The sequence below is a fragment of the Ptychodera flava genome, assembly GCF_041260155.1.
Source record: "Ptychodera flava strain L36383 chromosome 23 unlocalized genomic scaffold, AS_Pfla_20210202 Scaffold_24__1_contigs__length_23054250_pilon, whole genome shotgun sequence".
NCBI lineage: Eukaryota > Metazoa > Hemichordata > Enteropneusta > Ptychoderidae > Ptychodera > Ptychodera flava.
The window spans coordinates 1342899-1356504 of NW_027248278.1; the positions used below are offsets into that span (position 1 = coordinate 1342899).

The following is a 13606-nucleotide window of genomic DNA, read 5'->3' on the forward strand; positions in this document are numbered from 1 at the left end:
GATATATGGAGGGACTGATATACCAGGTATGGGGGACTGATATATGGAGCAACTAATAGATGGAATCAAATTTACCAGTCAGTCCTCAGGATTTTAAGAGTTAATCTATTTTTATCAAAAATGGAAAAATTATGGTTTGTCGTTCAGCTTTAAAATATTTAAAAAATACAAATTTACCCACCTATTCAACAATTCTGTTTTTGACCTTAGTTTTCCAACTTCCCTGTTTACAATTTCAGATTTCCTTCCATCAAATGACATCAGTGATTGGTGTACTATTAATGGCACCAGGTTTTCAAATAAATCTGAAATTATATAAAATGTTGAAATTAATAAAAATCTTGATATTGTAATAAACTGTTCCTAATCTGTGAAGCGTTTACAAATGGGATTTGCATCAGTTTAATTCAGAGACCATATTCAATAGAAACATGCATTCATTTTCTCCAGACGAATAAGCAACAACACTGTTCAGCTACATCGGTCTTTTTTGACTTTGGTTTCCTTGGAGACCGCAAATTCATTACTATAATGCAAGAATAGACAGAGACAGATATGATACTGACAATGTCTGGAAGTTTTTAACCCTTTTCCTTCCAAGTCCATATTTCACCATCAGGTCAAAATGGTTAAAATTATATGAAACACAACATATTCCATATGGTGTATTTTACATAAAACTATACATTTGAAGGCTGTTGCAAACATAAATACTGTAAACTTGATTTTTTTGGACTAAAGATGCTATAACATACCAAGCCAAGCATGTGAAAATACGTCATGTTTTGGCTCAATACCGCATTTTACTGACTTGGCTGATGGGGAAGTAATAGTCTTAATAGTGTCTGGCAGAAAAAGGGTTAAAGAAACTGTGCTTTTCACAAATGTTGATTATTAAATAATAGTTTTATCAAAGGATTCATTCTATCTGTAACTTTTGATCAGTTTTTTCACTTTTTTGTTCTGTATCTAATTGTAAATTCTTGTTTTGCTTTCTATATAATTGTAAATTCTTGTTTTGTTTTCTATATAACTGTAAATTCTTGTTCCACTCCCCAAAAGCACATTGAGTTTAGCTTTACATATACAATGCACTGTTCTTGTTCACATTTGAATTCTAGCCCTGATTAGAATTCACTATAGATCAACAAAAACAATGTAGTCTACACTTGTACATGTTGAGACAAGCTGAACACTGTCTGTCTAAACATGTTTACGGAGAAGAACAAGCAACTGCAGTTGAAATTAAAGACCAAAATAGTAAAACGAGCGACCTAGTGGCCGATATAGCTCCGCTGTGTTTATGTAGAGAATAAATATTTTTGACACATGTTGATGAAGAAGGTGGAAATCTTTGATAGCTAAATGCAGTGGCCAGAAAAAAGTAGCTAAAATAGCTGCAAAAATACACAATCGAAGATTTCATCATACTTTGAATATATCACATGGGATCATCCCTAAGAACATGTCAACCAAAGCTATCTCATGAGTAATTTTTTGGAGAATAAAATTTTCTGACCAAGAATGGCAACAATTGCCCCCAAAAATAAAATTTGCAGATTTCATCATAATTTCAAAAGATCAAATTTAGTTCATCTATAGAAACCTGTATACCAATTTCAAAACTGTTAGAGCAGTTATGTTATGCTATGTTATATCAATTTATTAAAGTGTCATGTGTGGTCTTAAACAGCTTGGTTGCCTCACCCAGCCCCAAGGGCTTACAAGACACAAAAAAAAAAATGGAAAAATTGACCCAAAAATTCAAAATTGCAGATTTCATCATAATTTCAATAAATATTATTTAGTTCATCTATAGAAACCTGCATACCAAATTTCAAAGCTATCAGATGAGTAGTTTTGGAAATACACATTTTTTGACCAAATATGGCAAAAATTGCCCCAAAAATACAAAATTACAGATTTCATCAGAAATTCCATATATATTACTAAGCTCATCTGTAGAAACCTGTATACCAAATTGCAAAGCTATCAGACCAGTACTTTATGAGAAACACATTTTTTGACCAAAAATGGCAAAAATTGCCCAAAATTACAAAATTGCAGATTTCATCATAATTTCCACAAATATCATTAAGGTGATCTGTAGGAACCTGTATACCAAATTGCAAAGCTATCAGATGACTAGTTTTGGAAATACACATTTTTTGACCAAAAGTGGCAAAAATTGCCCCAAAAATACAAAATTGCAGATTTCATCATAATTTCAATAAATATCATTTAGTTTATCTGTAGGAACCTGTATACCAAGTTTCAAAGCTATCAGATGAGTACTTTTGGAAATACACATTTTTTGACCAAAAATGGCAAAAATTGCCCCAAAAATACAAAAATACAGATTTCATCAGAAATTCCATATATATTACTTAGTTCCTCTATAGAAACCTGTATACCAAATTTCAAAACTATCAGACCAGTACTTTTAGAGAAATACATTTTTTGACCAAAAATGGCAAAAATTGCCTTAAAAATGCAAATTTGCATATTTCTGCACAATTTGAACAAATCTGAAATAGATCATCCCTAGGGACATATGTACCAAATATCAAAGCTATCTGACTAGTAGTTTTGAAGAAGAAGATTTTTAAAGATTTTTTACCAAAAATGACAAAAATTGCCTTAAAAATACAAATATGCAAATTTCACCACGATTTGAACAAATCTGACTGAAGTCACCCTAAGTAAACTGCATATCAAATTTCAAAGCAATCGGACAAGCGGTTTCAGAGAAGAAGATTTTTTTACCAAAAACACCAAAAAATGCCCCAAAAATACAAATATGCAAATTTCACCACGATTTGAACAAACTTAAGTGAGGTCACCCCAAGTGAGCTGCATATAAAATTTCAAAGCAATTGGACTTGCGGTTTCAGAGGAGAAGGCAATTGTTGACGGACGACGACGGACGACGGACGACGACGGAAAATCAACCTATTTGATAAGCTCCGCGTCGCTGACAGCGGAGCTAAAAATTGCACCACTGGCATGGTAAGCTACCATAGACCTACATTTGATGGAATGGAAGACATACACAGCATAATACCAGTTGGCAGGAGCAAACAGCTCCTTTAGAAATTCTCTTATGGCAGATGAATTGTTTTTAATATTATACCGTAAAACATTTCTTTTAAGCAAGCATCCTTTTTTTAGCAAATTTAGTGATTTAAACTTTTCCCAATATATACTAGGTTTAGGATGTTTATGTACCTAAATTAATACTTGTTGATTGTTATGGAAATCTGAAAATGCTAAACAAGCGGCATTAAAGCCTACTTCTCAAGAGCCACATGCCATATGCAAAATAACCGCCTGACGGTGTGTTAAATTTCATGGGCTATGATTCATGTTCTGCAGTTTAAGCTAGAAACAGATGTACTTTCACTCCAATTTACTCAGACCATTGATTCCTCTACACTGATAAATCACCATTAAGGCTTCAATGCACGGCATCTCCTACATGCATGAATTGGTGACCTGGGATATATGTTTACAATATGACATTAAGGATGTACGATCGGTAAAATTAAAAGTAATGTCATTTCTCTAAATTGTCGATTTTTGGATTCTCCTTTGTAAGTATTATCAAAATGTGTGATAAAATATAGGGGTCACCGCACTCGTTTTTGAGATACATGACCATGAATTTTGCCATTTATGAGAAAAAATGCTGAGTCACCATTTTTTCACCAATGCATTTTCTATGGACGAAATAATTCAATGCTGTTTATCTCAAAAGTTAGCACGGTGACCATATCATTTTATTTGATCACTATTATTTATATCTCTAGACTGAGCTTTGTGCAAATTTTCATGAAAATGACAATGTAATCCTACGGGAAGTGACAAATTCCACGCGCGCATACCGCTCGTACATCCTTAAACTGGTCCAATAATCATTTTCATTCAAGGTAATACATTATCAGGTCCATGGGACATTTGAGATTTACAAATTTAAGTAGGACCATCCTGAACCACTGATAGTTAGTGGTGGTACCACGTGTCCCGAATGGGTAAGCGTACGCTGCTAGCATGCTACACCCATCAGGATTGGTCCCAAAATTGTCTAAATATTGTATGAAGTGATACAGTATATGAATCACTGTTATTAGTCAAAGCCTGTCGCTAATCATTTAAGTGACCGAGGTGTCATATTTGGCCACAATGTCATCATATCGACCATAGAACTTTTTGAAAGTCCTCACGAGTCTTTTGGATGTATATCCCTGTCTCACTAGTTTTGATACTAATAAGCTGTGTCTCATTTGAAAATCAGCATAGGAATCACAAGCCCTACAATATCTGAGAAGTTGAGACACGTACACACCATAAGCAGGTGCAGATGGAATATTACTTGATAAGTGGGGATAATTTATGATTTCAAAATCAAAATCATCCCTTTTGTCATACAGCTTGGTGTGTAGCCCATTAGTACCCACTTGCAGGAACAGATCAAGATATGAAGCTGAGTTCCTACTCTCAGTTGTTTCTTTGATTTCCAATTCATCAGGGTATATATGATGTAAGTAATTTGATATGTCTGGATTGTTTAGACTAATCAGATCATCAATATATCTGTGCGTGTTGTTAAAACGCCTTGCAAGTTTTTTAGACCCTGCTTTGTAGAGAGATTGTAGGAACTCTGCTTCATATGAATAGAGAAATAAGTCAGCAAGAAGTGGTGCACAATTTGTACCCATTGGTATGCCGATAGATTGTTGAAAGGTCATACCACCAAACTTAACAAATATGTTGTTGATTAAGAAATTAAGCATGTTAATAATTTCTTCATCTGTGTATTTGTGCTGGGCATCCATGTTGTTACTAAAATAACCTGACCTATGTTTGATGGTAATGTATTGGTACCTTCTACTGCCATTTTTATGCAGGAAAGCTTGTTTAACAAGAGATGACAGCCTTGTTTTAAGTTTATTGTGGGGAATTGTGGTGTATTGTGTGGAAAAGTCAAATGTTCGGATTGACTTGTATTTGTTTTTCTTGACTCTTAAATCAAGCAACAATTCCTTGGAATTTTTTAGTATCCACATTTGATTCAACCCACTTGTTTCATACACTTTGTCACAATATCGAAAAAGACCATTTTGATGGTTGTTAAAATTATAGTCAATAATTGTGACAGATGTTTAGTAGTGCATTTGCTTGATCCTGCAATAAAGCGTTGTTTGTAAGGGTTCTTGTGCAGTTTAGGTATCCAATACAACATAGGCAGTGTTTTGTCCTTCTCTTTCAAAGGAATGCCAAATTCATTGAGCACAGATGAATGGTTTGAAAAAATATCTTCATCAGAAAGGGAGGAAAGAGTATAGGTTGTATTACTCTTATCTGAATGAAGATTTATTTCATCTATTATACACTGGATATAATAATTCCTACAGACAAAGATAATGTTGTTTGAAGCTTTGTCTGCAGGAACTACAACATATTCGTTGTGTAAAGCATCGAGGCATGCTTTGACAGATGGGTCATCTAATACTGAGGAAGTATTTACATCTTTACTGTGAGAACGGAGATGTGAAATACGTGATTTTAATTTATCTCTGACTTTGCTCAGCCAGTCAGAGAGGTATTCCACATCAACTTCCTAAACTGCAGCCCACTGTCTTGCATATTTTTTGGCGGCATCCATGATAATTTTGAAATTAAATTTCCAATTAATATTTTGTGGTTCCCGATATTTTGGCTATATTGAAAGAGTTGCCGGAGTTTGCTGTTGGTAATGATGGACAGGTCACCAGTTATTATGTGACCAAGTGGTTTATGGCAACAAGCAATTGCAAGTTCTGCTGTTGTTTGAAGGAAAGTTGAAATTTTTCAAGACATTGTTATAGTTAAAAAGTTTCCTACCAATGATTTTTGTGTATGAGTAGGAAACTATAGGTGGTTCTTGAAATTTAAAATATGGAGGTATTTTTTCCACAACTTTCTTATCATGCAATATATTGCTGATGTTTATTTGGTCAATCCCTTTGTTTGCAAATTGTACATGAAAAAATAAATGCTTGTCACTGTTCAAGAGTTACACAGTAAAACTAAATATTGGAATCCTGGCCCTGCCAAGGAAGGTAGTCAGTTATCAATAATTTCAACTTTGCTTCAATTTGATTTTGGAAAAGCAAATAGACTCTGATGCTACTAATGGCTAATCCATGGTTTCACCTGGTATTTCCTGTCATCTGCCTTTTTGCCATTTTTTAAATGACCTGGATACCATTTCTGATCATAAGCTGACCCAAGCTGTCAGCCTGCACATAGCTGTTACATCAAACCAAGAGGTGGCTGTAGCATGTCTAATTGCTTGATTCAGATAATATTGCCATTAATGTATACTTTTATTTATTAATATTGGTTTTTTTTGTAAACTGGTGTTATCTCCCCTGCCCACCCTCCACCAACTTTAAGTGACTGACAACAGAACTGTTATTAACTGGTTTCATGTTAAAACAAGTCATCGTTGATGACACAGTCCCCGCTTGTCCATTTTGTTATAATCTTTGGTGTCTAGATAGCTGTGGTCTAGGTAGCTGTGGAATGACATTGATGCAACGGGTGCATCAGGCCTGTGACTTGCATAATAAAATAATCTGAGGAACGTTCAATAAATGACTCATCTCTGCTGGTAATGACCACTGAAGGAACTTTTGATTACATCACACATAACGATGCCCTCACTGCCTCTAGTGTCATGACGGCACATACTATACACATGGTTTGGTGGAATTTTCGAAATGGTATGGGATCGGGCATGTTGTTGTAATCAGCCATTTCGGATCATATAATGAAACAAATGAATGTGCACAAGAATGCAGCCATAGTATTTTATCTTCGTATTACCTTTGAACAAAATCAGTCCATCGAGGGACAGTGACCTATGTTTATGTTTCAAAGACATAAAAAAATCACACCAAAATTGAAATCAAATGGCTGTCTATTGACCATATGGATCATAGCACAAAATTAGCAGACATGCATATGTATGCCATAGTACTTTATCTTTGTACCAAGTCTCAACAACATTGGTTAAGGAATATTTGCATATGATTAAGCCTCAAAGACATGAAAAAATCCAAAAATGACCATCTGGCAGCGATATTGGAAAAAATGACAATCTGGCAGCCATATTGGAACATGTCACGAAGTTAATTGATACATGCATGTATGCCATAGTGCTTTGCCTTTGTGCCAAGTTTGAACAAAATCGGTTCAAGGATGTTTGAGTTATGGTTCAAAGACATGAAAAAATTGCAAAAAAATGGCTGCCTGTCGGCCATATTGGATCATATCACTAAATAAATTGGTGTTCATATGAAGGGCACAATGTTTTGCTTTTGTGCCAAATTTGAACAGAATCGGTTCAAGGATGTCCGAGTTATGGTCCAAAGACATGAAAAATCGCAACCAAATGGCCGCCTCACGCCCATATTGGATCATATTGCAATATAATTCAACATGCATATGTAGGTCATAGTGTTACAGTGTTCGAAATAATCGGTGGCAATGGTGGCATTTGCCCCCAAAAACTGTCCAATCTGCCACCAAATTTTTTTCTGGTGGTATTTTTCTGCCACTAAATTTTGGGTCATCATGTCATCGATCCTACGGCTTGAATGAAGGAACACTGAAGGAACACGCGTTGTCGGACGGCGGAAAAAACTCATTAGCAAAAAAAAACCCAAACTAATTGCGACATTTTGGCATGAATGAAAACATAGCGTGAATCCAAACTTGTGATTGGCTAATCTCCATATCGATGACAGCAGCTTTGTACACTTGACATGTTGTTGTTCTCTGTGATAGCCGCATATGCAGTCATACGGCACAAGATAAAAGCATGTTGTGACATTTTGAAAACAAAGCAAAACTGCAGCCTGCGTGATTTAAATAATAATAAATACTTGCAATTCATTAGCCAGTACAGGCTCAAAAATTCCTATCGCCCGACGCCCGTTGCTAGTGAATTTTGCGGTCGGGCAATTAAAATCAATATGCTTCCCGTCCGACGGGCAAGTCCACCAGCGGTTGAATTAACTAAGCTCTGGACAATTCAAGCTTGAAAACGTATTTCATTAGGTCTGTACACGTCTACAATCATTGTAAGTCCTTCAACTCTCAGAAGTGTTTTCTGAAAACCCTTGAAAATCCGCCCGACATCGCAAAATAATCGTTCTTGCTGTTGTAAAACACAAAAAGTCGTAAAAATAGAGTTTTGCGACATGTTCTCTCCGACGACACGGAGTGAACTCACTGTTTTGTATGTGTGCCGTAAAGTGGTATGCTCTTGACAGTGGTTGCCATTCTCTTTGTGCAAGTGTAGAGTTGTATGGCAGTCGATTGGCTTCACGGGATAGTGTAATTGCACCATGTGCTTTGTAAATGGATGTAAACTTATTCAAAGCCATAGATCTCGGCAATGCTTACTGTTCAACGTAAATCAACACCCAGATGAAAAAGTACAAGTTTACATCGTAGTCGAAACAGGCTCAGTCGACCAAGGAGGCCATATATTGCAGCTACGTAGTGCGTGAGATGCAGACAGTTTCAAATTACGTGACCTTGGTTTTTAGGGATCGGCTCTCACTTACAGAAAACAAATCTGCACTGAAGAGTATAACGAAAACGAAACTTGAATCTGCTCTCTTGAGGAATACATTTATCAATAAACTTTGAAAGACTGCTGTGCTCAGTGAGGAAACATGTAAACAGGTAAAAGAGTTGCAGATGTACATGTGCGTATGCATTGGCAGATAAACACTAGCAGAGCAGTTGTTTGTGATCTCAGCTTGATAATAAAGAGCAGCAGCCAGCCATGCACATTGTAAATCACACAATCTTATTACTCTTACTTATGCAAAGATTTTAATTTGGACTAGGTTGTGGAAAAATTCCAAATTCAAAGATGTTTTCTAAATGGCCAAAATCTACAGAAAAGACTAAAGTATTCTCACATTTCTTCTGGGACATTTCAGATTTGGTAATAGTCCTTCATTTTAACAAGATGTAGTTCTTGTTTGAATCTGTTTTTTTTTTCCCTCTTTGAATTCACTTCATATGGCCAAACTCTTGCTCTCTGTTACAAATTACTGGTACAGTTATTAGAAATTTAGGGCAAGTACTTTTTCCTCTCGGGCAAGTAAAAATGAAATTCACGTGTCCCACGGTTAGTAAGTTTGAAATTTTTTTCGAGGCATGCAGTATGGGTTGACTTTTTGTGACGTGTACTCACCATATTTTCAAGAATTTATAAATTAGAATGAGTATGTGGCAATGACAAAATGTTGTATTATACCGATCACATAATGTGTTAAACTGCCACCAGATTTTTCATAATTGCCACCAGATTTCATATCCGGTGGCAAACTTTTGCCACAAGAAATAAAAAGTATTTCTATCCCTGGTATGTAAATTTGACAGAACAGTTCAAAATGTTATTTAGTTATGGTCAAACACGAAAAATCGCAAACAAAATGGCCGCCTCGACGGCCATATTGGATCGTATCGCAATATAATTTAATATGCATATGTAGGCCATAGTGTTATAACTTTGTGCCAAGTTTGAACAGAATCTGTTCAAGGATGTCTGAGTTATGGTCCAAAGACATGAAAAATCGCAACAAAATGGCCGCCTCGCGCCCATATTGGATCATATCGCAAAATAATTTGACAAGGATATGAAAGCCATAGTGTTATGCCTTTGTTCCAAGTTTGAACAGAATCTGCTCAAGGATGTCTGAGTTATGGTCCAAAGACATGAAAAATCGCAACAAAATGGCCGCCACCCGACCATATATGATCGTATCACAAATTATATTATAGCTTTGTCAATACCAGTGAATTTTGTGACGTCATATCCATACATTATTACTGATAATGTATTCCATTATTCAGCACTGCGGCCCCACAGCGAGCAAGTTTTTTTTTTGAAAACGAAAATAGGACTGCGCATTTAAAAGGAGGGGAAATATTGGATAAACCATGTAATACACAAAACTATAAATCTTGACAATGGTTCACAATATTGATAATAATGTCTTACTGTACGATTTATTACATTTTTTGAGTCCTCACGCACGCACTTGCCGTCTGTCTGGCTGGCGCTCAGCATGCAGTCCCCGTCCGATACGCTGGTTGTACTACTACGTTTGTTTACAACATGGTTCGCTTGGTATAGGTGAAACAGAACTCAGTACGTTTGCAAACTCCTAGACGATACTGGGTTTGACACATGGCATATTATGTATGTCAGTGGCCATGTAAACGATGCAAGCGTGAAAGGCTACTCGAACCAGCCGTAAACGGGCCAACAACGGCAGCTTGCTGTCATCAACCTTGACCGGAAGTGTCTACGGAAATTACTACGGAGCCATTCAAAGTCTCGGTCCAAGGTCAGCTACTACCAACAATCATGACCACCGTGGACTCTCCGTTGATCTAACATCTCGGCCACCTAATTCTGATGCACTGACTGTAATCGGAGACAACTTTCATTCATCGTTTTTTTCTCCATGTCTGTGATTTTACCTTGCCTTGTTCTCGATATCGCGACGGTACGGAAACCCTCTATGTTTGTCAACTTTACGTCAAGTTCTGTTGTTCGCCGAAATAAAATAGCTCTTCTCAAGGAGCCATCGAAAATTAAATTTATAGACACAGTTATAATTGAAATATAAACATTTGAATAACAATGTTGAACTCTGTTGATATCGTTTGCAATGAATGCTGTACTACTAGCGACATAATAATGATCGTATTGATCAGCTGATACCATGGCATGCAGCTCGCTGATCATGCTGATGTCGATGCATGAACATTCCGTTTTCTTCATCTCTGGCATTTCACCGTGTCGATTTTTTGAATGGCATGATATTTAAAGGTGATGTTTCAAGTTTGATATAGACGGTAGGGATGCAGTTACTTTTCATTTCCCTCGAAAATACATCGTTTTTCAATTCAAATGAACCGTGAAAGTGCTGGTCATTTTTTGTGCTGAACGTGCGTGTTCAGTGCAGTGCACTGTGCAGTGTGGAGTGCATGTAATATGTACAGAGTCAGGGCCGATCATGCTGGACGACGCTCACTGCGCTGGCTTCAAACTCAGTTAAAATTTCCTTTTTTATTCGTTTTCTACTACTACAAATTCACTGGCATTGCCAAAACTATAAAATAATAGCAATAATGCACCCCCTCCCGGCTCATAATGGACGAAAGCAAACTTTGCACGACATAATGTACTCGGCGACGCCTCGTACATTATGTCGTGCAAAGTTTGCTTTCGTCCATTATGAGCCGGGAGGGGGTGCATTATTGCTTAAATAAATCGATGTGCATCTGTAGGTCATAGTGCTATGCCTTTGTGCCAAGTTTGAACAAAATTAAAAGAATGACAACCATCTGGGTATATAGCACATATAGCACAATGCATTTAATTAAAGACAAAATATTTGAGTAAACATATTTACCCACCGACACAACCACCCATCCATCCACCCATCCATCCATCCATACACCCCCCAACCCATCCATCCACCCATCCCCATCCACCATCCATCCATCCATCCACCCATCCGTCCACCCATCCATCAATCCATCCACCCATCCACCCATCCACCCATCCATCCACCCATCCATCCATCCATCCATCCACCCATCCATCCATCCATCCATCCATCCATCCATCCATCCACCCATCCATCCATCCAGCCATCCAGCCATCCATCCACCCATCCATCCAATCCATCCACCCAGCCATCCATCCAGCCATCCAGCCATCCATCCATCCATCCATCCATCCATCCATCCACCCATCCATCCATCCATCCACCCATCCACCCATCCACCCAACCACCCATCCACCCACCACCCATCCACCCACCCATCCACCCACCCATCCATCCACCCACCCATCCATCCATACACCCACCCCACCCATCCATCCACCCATCCATCCATCCATCCACCCATCCATCCATCCACCCATCCATCCACCCACCCATCCATCCATCCACCCACCCACCCATCCATCCACCCATCCATCCATCCATCCACCCATCCATCCACCCATCCATCCATCCATCCATCCATCCACCCATCCATCCATCCATCCACCCACCCACCCTCCCTCCATCCATCCATCCACCCATCCATCCACCCATCCATCCATCCATCCATCCACCCATCCATCCATCCACCCATCCACCCACCCATCCATCCACCCATCCATCATCCATCCACCCACCCACCCATCCATCCATCCACCCAGCCACCCACCCACCCAATCACTCATATCAACATTTTTATTCAATTAATAACAATACATCACCTGTAAAGTAGAACTCATTGGGAATTCAATGGAACAGGTTTTGCCAATACTAACTGCTAACTTCCCAATGGGATCCAGTTTTCCACGTTCTGGAATTTTCTCATGGTAAATAAAGTCATTGTCCTTCTTGGCGTCCAACATAATTGGCGATTTACTTTGGCTGCTGTGTCTTTGAAGCTTACAATCATACCACCACGGTTATGGGCAGCTTCTATCAGCTCACTTGCATGCTGCAATCAGTAATCAATTATTCAATTATCATTCTTTCCATTCACACCTTTATCCTCAATATTTTTCTAAAGATTCTATTGATAACAACCTCAACTACAATTCCTCTACACACCGGTTTGGAAACGCCTGAGTCCCTATTGTTACAATGATGCGCCTTATGGTTTGATATAAACATGTCTGTGTTTGTAATTGTAGGGCTTCATTTCGGTTTGAATACAGTCCATCCTGACACCAAAATAAACACCATATTTCATGTGATACCTGTCGTAAAAAGTTTATTATCAGGCACAATTTAGACTTGGATTACTCATTAGAATGCAGGGGAGCTACCGTCTGTAACCGCCATTTTGTTTTACGGAAATCAAAACAACAAAACCAAATGACTGATCTCTCCAAAACCTAATGGATTGTTTATTTTCTGAAATGGTTGACACAGGCTTCACATATTAGAGTAAATATCAGTGATTCTTGGCAACAAATCTTCAAAAGAAAAATGTGACGAAAATTGGTATGAAATATGGATGCCAAACCATAATGCCCATACAATTTCTAATCTAATCGTTTCCCACTGGTTGTGTGAGGGGACTGTTCTCTGAGGTTGACATGGAATATCTAGATTCTATTGGCACAGGTCAATCTAAGAGTTTGGATGTTTATGTTGCTTTGTCTCATATGGGCATACATATACATGTTACCTGTCAATCATAGAGAAATCTCACATATCTGTTGCATATTTTGTTGGGTTTAGCAGAACAACTTAATCCTTCACAGTTTATTGGAAGTGTACAAGTGTCTTGGGTTAAATGACAGATTTCTATGATTTTTGAGAGTTCTAACTTCGAATTAAAGTACTGAATTGTATCCCTCTGATAAAGATTTAAGTAAGCTTTGTTCAATGGATGGTTGAATCAGCATTGTGACTGTATTGTCCTTGAGAGACAGCAATATTTATGATGTAGTATGTATAAAAAATATACAGACAGACAGATAGGTGAAATCTAAGTACCAACTCAATATTACATA

At 37.6% G+C, this 13606-nt stretch overlaps 1 protein-coding gene across 1 annotated transcript in view; it reads right to left on the reverse strand.

Moving 5' to 3' along the window:
• The window catches only part of LOC139125098 (programmed cell death 6-interacting protein-like), a 79175-nt gene that overhangs the window by 28187 nt on the left and 37382 nt on the right, over positions 1 to 13606 (reverse strand). The window contains 3 exon segments of the mRNA XM_070691206.1: positions 182 to 363; positions 12353 to 12487; positions 12490 to 12582. Coding sequence (XP_070547307.1) covers positions 182 to 363; positions 12353 to 12487; positions 12490 to 12582 — 410 coding nt within the window.